The sequence below is a fragment of the Heterodontus francisci genome, chromosome 10, assembly GCF_036365525.1.
Source record: "Heterodontus francisci isolate sHetFra1 chromosome 10, sHetFra1.hap1, whole genome shotgun sequence".
NCBI classification, from domain to species: Eukaryota; Metazoa; Chordata; class Chondrichthyes; order Heterodontiformes; family Heterodontidae; genus Heterodontus; species Heterodontus francisci.
This window is the reverse complement of record NC_090380.1, coordinates 32,403,652-32,411,781: the sequence shown is the minus strand read 5'-3', so window position 1 is coordinate 32,411,781 and position 8,130 is coordinate 32,403,652. Positions and strand designations below refer to the sequence as shown.

Here is an 8,130-nt window from a genome sequence, read left to right as displayed (position 1 = left end):
GTCCTTTAGGGAAGGAAATCTGCCCTCTTTACCTGGTCTTGCCTACATGCGACTTCAGATCCACAGCAATGTGATTTACTCTTAACTTCCCTCTAAAATGACCTAGCAAGCCACTCAGTTGTCAAGGGCAATTCGGGATGGGCAATAAATGCTGGTCTTGCCAGGGACGCCCATGTCCCGTGAAATGAAAAAAAAGACTGAAAACAGACCAAAATCATTTATTTCTTGCCAAGATGCTGTATTATGTACAGTGCTTTGACTATTGCTCATTATATTAAGAGTTGCAATAGAGAAATGTGCAGTTAAAAACCAAGAATGGGACTGTTCATAAACACTGATGAGACTATGGTACTTAAATTACAACATGACTACACAAAGTATCATACACAAGTTTATATAACTACAAAAAGTTTATTAACCATTATGCATAAAGTATATTTTCCATAAGTATATTACCCATGCAAAAAATATTTTTTTCTTACTAAAAGGGATTTACCTTGTATAAAAAGGCACCAGCAACAAAATAAAAATCTCTATTTTCACAGACTACATACTTATGTAAAATAGTCATTTCTTCCGATTAACATATTCATTTATGAAATACATTCACACTGTTACTGGCTAGGAGATTTTACATTCTTGTCCCTGATTTCATTTTTCTTCACAGGCACAGATAGTAAAACAACTTACTATCAGTATGTTAGGTCTCACAGTGTAAAAAACATGGCTAATTGACTATTCATTATCAGTCAACATATTACAAAAAAAATAATAAAATTGAGGGTAAGAATGTAGAATAAATGTACAAACAGTAAAGTTCTTTAAGAGAACATGCCAAAACATTGTGCTGGTCTAGTTTTCAATTACTGCATAACAGTGTAAACCACTGCCTGACCCCTTCAAGGGTGACAGTATTAGCCTGGTTGATCATATGACAAAAATCATACGTACAAGATTGATTGCTCCACTGGAGCATAGGAAGAGCCAAGTAAGAATAGTCACAGGTTTTGCTGCTGAGGCATGAATACCTGATCACTCAAAAATCCTTCTAGTAATCTAGAAGCTTTGCATAAACATTTTAGTATAGTAAAATCCTGATGCAGATATCCTTTGGATTTTAGCTATTTTGGTACCGGGAGACTAAAAGCAGTTATGGATTAACAAAAACCTGCAAATGGAATACGATAACACTACTGAATTTTAATACCAGAAAGATAAAAATGAAAGGTATGTAACCTATATGTCTAACAACTGACGCAACTGTGTCAAAAGAATTACAAATGCATGTACAGAAACATCATTAATGAATATTCAGCATTTCTATGCCTTTGTTGTTTGAAATACAAAAACAATGAAACTTACACAAACATCTATTGACACTGATTAAAACAAGGACCCATTTCAAATACTACATTGCAGGATGAAACTGTACATTTTCTTGGTTTAAAAGCCAAATTGAACAACAATACAGCCGCTCCTCTAAGAGAAATCCTAAAAATTATTTCACATCAGAGGATTTCAGTGGCTTTGGGATCAAAATTTCCATCAGGCTGATGAAATAGAAATATTTATCTTCTGCTAGTATTTTCCATGCTTCAGTCTCTCAATATGATAACAAAGCTTCAAAGCTGGACCCAACTTCAGCCCCATGTATTTCATTATCATGTCACTTCGCAGTAAGAGTAATGCCTTCCCATCAATTTCCTGCAACATACCATATTACATATGTTAAGCATTAAAGCATGTTTAGACAACAGATTCTAGCCCAGATGTAATGCTGACAAACTTGTGGGCTTCAAAAAATCACTCCAGATAGCTCTAAAAAATACTTACATGTTTTCTAAAGAGATCTGCATGTGGTGCCAAAGCCTGGGGATCTGCTTCCCTAACAAACTTCATAACTTCTTCAATAGACCAAGTGGAAGGATCTCTGCTACTAGTTCTTGGTGATTCTCGCTCTGTCGAATGAAGGTCAGGTCCAGTCGTAGAACTTGCAGCTACACCAAAAGGTTCAACATGAATACAAGTTTAACCATTCATTTCTACTATAGGCAATACTCAATTCAGCTGGTATTTGCGTCTAAAAAAAAAATCCTTGTTTGATGATTTTGTGACCCTTCCTTTATGATGAGATCTGATATGTAAAATTTAATTTCAACTTCTAAAAGCATTTAATTTTTTGATGTACTCAATAAAACTGAACTGGAGCAGCCACATAAACACTGTGGCTACAAGAGCAGGTCAGAGGCTGGAAACTCTGTGGCGAGTAACTCATCTCCTGATTCCCCAAAGCCTGCCCACCATCTACAAGGCACAAGTCAGGAATGTGATGGAATACTCTCCACTCGACTGGACGAGTGCGGCTCCAATAACACTCAGGAAGCTTAACACCATCCGGGACAAAGAAGCCCGCTTGATTGGCAAACCATCCACCACTTTAAACATTCACTCCCTCCACCACCGATGCACAGTGGCAACAGCTCACCACGCCTCCTTAGACAGCACCATCCAAACCTGAGACCTCTTCCACCTAGAAGGACAAGGGCAGCAGACTCGTGGATACACCGCCATCTGCTAGTTCCCGTCCAAGCCACACACCATCCTGACTTGGAAACGTATCACTGCTCCTTCACTATCGCTGGATCAAAATTCTGAACTCCCTCCCTAACAATACTGTGGGTGTACCTGCACCAGACTCAAGAAGGCAGCTCACCACCACCAGGGCAATTAGGGATGGGCAACAAATGCTGGCCTTGTCAGCGATGTCCACATCCCATAAAAGAATAAAAAAGGCTGAGCAACCTACTCCAGCTCTCAAGTTCCTAAGGTACCTCTGATGTGCTGCAAGCTGAAGCAGAGCTGCAGAGTAATAGACATACCTCAAAGTTTTAAAACTAGTTCTCAAATGTTTTATTTCTGATATGTAAGTTTCAAACAGCCTAGCCATCTGTTTCATTTTAAGAGCACAAAGCAAAAATAGTTCGTAGGAATATTCCAGATGGTTACATTGCTACACTGCAGAAGCCTATTTATCTTCAAATCAACAAATCCTGAACTGAATTGGGGGATCCTTTTGCTGTTGTCAGGCAAGCCCCCCACCTACCAAGACTGAGGCACACTTTATTTCGCCACATGAACATTAAAACTTAAAACTGCAAGCCTCTGACTGGAAAGACATTTGCATAGTAAGAGAGATGTTGGAACAATGAGGAACCAGTCCCTGCCCCAAAACACAGAAGAGACCTGGCCAAACCAGTCAGTCACGTGATCACCTGCTGGCCAACTAGGGGAGTTTTAAATTAGAGAAAACAAGATTTGAACTCAGAAAGCCGTGTGCTTCTGGAACTGAAGCAGAACCTCCTCTCCTGTCTGCCTGCCTCCATCTCTTTCCCACAGAACTGAATCTTATGAAAACATATGAACCTCAAAGAGAGAAAAGTCTCCTCCGTGAACAAGGTTTAAGAAGAACACTGGGCCCCGACAAACAGCAAGACTACCTACAATCAAGTGAACTTGAAGCACAGTAAACAAGAAACTCTTATTATATTGCCTCAAATCCCTCTCTACTATATTTTCCTCTCCTCTTTTCTGTCCCTATTTGCATGTGTGTATCGCGTGTGCATGCTAGTGCGGGTGCGTCGTATATCCGTAGGCGTGAACCGTATTAGAGTTTAAGTTTCAGTTTTAATAAAATTTCATCGTTCTTCTTTAAACCTGAGAAAGCCTGTTTGTGCTAGTTTCTCTGCCTTATAATTGGAAAGCTATGAACAAGGATTCACAAAGGGGGAACTCAAAACACTATTTAAAATTAAACCCGGTTACAATAAGACCAGCTAAAGACAGCAAAAGACCCCTAGACACATTTTGCACCTGGTCATAACACTATTGTTGCCTCATGTAGGTTAATAAGGAATTATAGTCAACATGTGTCATGTAACAATATTATCTGTTCACACTTGCTTCAGTATTACACACTATTAAATAGGTTCAACAGTTGAATGCTTTATTTTGTACAAAAGGCAAATTAAGCACAGTCTTTTATCTTTCTCTCTAACTTACACAGGTTCTTTCTCTGGTTTCTCACCCAAACTGATGAATCCAATGCATCAATCAGGGAAGAGAGAACATGATCAAAAAGGAAATATTTAATTTTCTTTGTACTAACTGTTTGCTACAATTATAAAGTCCAGTTTAAGTTTCCTTCCCAAATAGCTCATTAGTTGGATTAGTCTTTTGCTACACTTCCGAAATGCGAGAGAGACTTTGCTGGAATTGAGAGATGAGGTTTTGTACTTACTGAAAATGACTGCTTTGCAGGGTCTTTTCTTGCCTCTGGGCAGGGTCTGAGAGTTTCCATTTACAAATATGACTTGTAACTTACTTCCTGTTATAAATGCCTGAATAACAGTCACTGTATTTTCATTGTGCAAAATGCTTTGAGACAGCTTTGACGTGATAAGTAACGACAGTATATATGTACAAGTAGAATTTATTATTTCGGTATTGGATTATTAGGATTGGTTCAGGTTAACCATCGAAGTTTAAAGTTCATTTTCTTCCTTCTCTATATTGAACTTTCTCCCTCCCTATCATTTGTAGTTGTTTAATGTTCAGTCTTCTTCAACTGCAGCTAACAGCTGTTAGGTTCTCAGATTAGTGGGAAGCAATATTAGTGTGTTGTGTAGTGCCAATTCTTATCAGATGCTACTGCCTTGTGCTATTTTGTGTGTTTAACCTCAAGAGTGTAATTTCTCACAGATTGAAGAAGAAAGTGGAATATTCCAACAGATAATTTAGGAATAAATTACAACACAATACATAAATTACATAATGCATAATTACATAAATTACAACATTGAAACAGCTGCTTGGCCAATCATATCTTTCCATTTCCCTTTCGTTCATGCACCTAATTAACTCTTCACCAAGAATGTGCTTATATGATAAACAGCAATGCTGCTATTAAGAGGCATGCCGCAGTGCATAATTGCCTACCTTCTATTCTCCTTTGCATACGGGTTCTGTTGACATCATAGTAACCATTATTTGCTGCTGAGTTTGAAGTCTGCCTTCGCAAAGTGAGTGCAGAGTTTGAGGCAGAGCCTGATGGTACAATAGAACTTCTGAAACCAAATTTATTTCCTGAGTTACGGTATTCACTTGAATTTCGTTGAGGAGGACTAGGTGGTTTAACAGAATTCAATGCAGAATCCAAGGACTCTGAATATTTGTGTTCCTTTGGTGTAACATTCTCTTCTGCAGGCAATGTTTCCGCTGAAGGGAAAATTAAAAAAAAATCAATGAAAAACAGCTGTCAGTTAAAATGACCGATGGAACAATCCTGATTTATGGATTAGAACTCTGTTCATTTAAATCACCATTTCTCACAAGGAGCACATACTGTACATATGTAGGCGTGTGTATAATCCCCGTTCTTGATTGCTTTCTTCACATAACATGGGGCTAGCCCTTTTGTTGATTTGCCAAATAGTAAAGATCACTTAAGAATATAGCATATTATAAATTACTTCCTCACACATTAGCCCACTTTAAGTATGATGCATATGGACAATGTTAGTTTTTCAGTTGACAAATTATTTATCCACCAAATTACTCCCAAGCCTTTCTCCTGAAGACATTGACTGATTTCTTAAGTGTGGTTCCATGAAGAGAGTGAGAAGGGAGGTTCGCAGAAATTTCCTTATTCAAAGAATTGCTGGAACATGGATTGCCCCACAGAGTGTGGGTAAAGCAAAGCCCGGTGTGAGGGGAAACTGGATAAATATCTGAAGCAGAGGAAGGTAAAGGGCTATAAGAAATGAGCAGGGGAGTGGGATTAGTTTTGATTGCTCTAGTAAAGATGTTGCAGGTACAATGGGCTGAATTGCCTTCTTCTGCGTTGTAAACTTCTATAGCTCTATGGGCATGAAATGATCTCCTTTACTTAACGCAAGTATTCTCCATGTGTAAACTTTAACCAGAATGATTACTTGCAAGGCGCATACACACTCGATCAGTCGCACCCATGAATGTGCCCAGCCTGCGGTGTACCGACAAGCGAGGAGAAAGAAGTGAGGCCTACCAAAGCATGTTGTTCCCCATCCTGTTACATTGCACTGCTGAGCCTGGAGCCTAAAATTGCCTGAAGCTGACTTGCCTTGCCTGGAGTCTGCTGCCTAAAGTGGGGGCTGCTGAATTACATCATTCTTGAGCCTGTTACAAATACACAATTGTCTCTGGACTTCAGTGGTGCTAATGTCGCAGAAAGCTCGTAAGGATTTGCCAGACAATAAACATGTGGGCGTGGCTGTGTGGGGATACACACACCTACACCCCACACGTTTATTGAATGGCAATTTTTTAAAATTCATTTACGGGATGTAAGCGCCACTAGCAAGGCCAGTATTTGTACATCCCTAATTGCCCTCAGGTGGTGGTGGTGAGCTGGCTTTTTGATCTGCTGCAGTCCATGTGGTGTAGTTACATCCACAGTGATGTTAGGAAGGGATTTCTAGGATTTTGATCCAGCAATAGTGAAGGAACGGTGATATAGCTCCAAGTCAGGATGGTGTGACTTGGAGGGGAACTTGCAGGTGGTGGTGTTCCCATGTATTTGCTGCCCTTGTCCTTCCAGTTGGTAGAGGTCGCGGGTTTGGAAGGTGCTGTCTAAGGAGCCCTGGTGCGTTGCTGCAGTGCATTCTGTAGATGGTATACACTGTTAGTTGTTTGATTATCCACCAGTAATTACAACAAGATGTAGCAGGAGTGTCAACCTCTGATCTGATCCGTTGGTTGTGGGATCGCTCCTTCATTTTTTAGCGTGCATTTAGTCCTGTGTTGTAGCTACACTAGGCTGGCACCTCATTTTAGATACCAAGTGTCTCCTGACAATGCAAAGCATGCGCAGAACGATTGCCGACGTCATCAGCACGTCCGAACATTTACCAGCCTGTCAGAATGAATCCACACATGCGCGTGATGTCACCACGTAATGACGTCCGTGCATTGCCGCACTCCTCAATGGCTGTGATCGCCACCTCCACCCGCCCCACCCCCGCAACAGGACCCCACTCCCCCTTGCGATTGCTGCTTCTCTTCCCTGGTCCCTCCTGCGCCTGTCTGCTTGCCGGTCCCTTGTATCGCTCCAACTGCTCGCTGCTCATCTCATCATTTTCTCCTGACTGCTTGCTTCCCGCCTCGCCATTTCCCCCACTCGCACCCCGCTGTATCTCCAGGTGGCGAGGCGGGGAGGGAACAACAAGCAGACAGGCAAGGGAGAGAACAGCGGGAGGGAGCGGCAAAGAGAAGCGGCGATTGAGGCAACATCGTGGGGGAAGCGGGGTTTTGTTAAGGGAGGATGGAAGCGATGATCACGACCACTGAGGGGTGAGGGGGTTTGGGTTTAATTCATTTTTTGTGTTAAATTGAGTAGCGCCATCTTTATTACTGGCAGCCGCCTGAGATGTCGCAGACAGTGACATTTCAGTCGATGAGCCTACAACTGCACATGTGCAGTACTGCGCCACCTAGTGGTTGCCTTGTCAGCAAACAGAGCCTTTTAGATATGGTGTGATTTGAACTCATGTCTCTGGAGTACTAGTCAGGGCTTCTGGATTATTAGTCTAATTAAATTACTACAATGCTACTGTTCCCATAAAATGCACGAATTAGGGTATAAAAAGTCTTTTATATTTTACGAGCTAATGACAACTATAATTACAGTTGCAGGGCACCAGATAACACAGGATCTTCACAAAGCTAACTATAGCTACACTTTGGGCATTCTACCAAAATACCATTCTCGCATGATTTGCACCTTCCGCAATCATACTGCTAAATCACAGTAGCACTGAGCGCTCTGAAGCCTGCTTGCCTGCCTGACAATGACTGAATCGAATTACACACTGCAGAGAACACTGAATTAGTGTGCAGCAGGTAGGATCAAATTACATTCCAAAAACACTGTTGGGTGTTCTGATGAAAGGTCACAGACCTGAAACGTTAACTCTGTTTCTCTCTCCACTGATGCTGCCTGACCTGCTATTTCCAGCACTGTTCTTATTTAACAAAGTGATTGATGACAACGCTACATCATCAGAATGCGCCGCGGTGCGCACATGCGCACGCGCA

General features: G+C 41.2%; 1 protein-coding gene across 13 annotated transcripts in view; it reads right to left on the bottom strand.

Moving 5' to 3' along the window:
* Positions 1-213: 213 nt before the first annotated feature.
* The window catches only part of scml2 (Scm polycomb group protein like 2), a 204,282-nt gene continuing 196,365 nt past the window's right edge, over positions 214-8,130 (bottom strand). For all 13 annotated transcript variants that reach the window (XM_068040397.1, XM_068040385.1, XM_068040395.1 and 10 more), the window contains 3 exons: positions 4,996-5,274; positions 1,834-1,997; positions 214-1,704 (listed from right to left, as the gene is read on the bottom strand). In XM_068040397.1, coding sequence (XP_067896498.1) covers positions 1,579-1,704; positions 1,834-1,997; positions 4,996-5,274 — 569 coding nt within the window. In that variant the 3' untranslated portion in view covers positions 214-1,578. The remainder of the gene's footprint in view (positions 1,705-1,833; positions 1,998-4,995; positions 5,275-8,130) is intronic.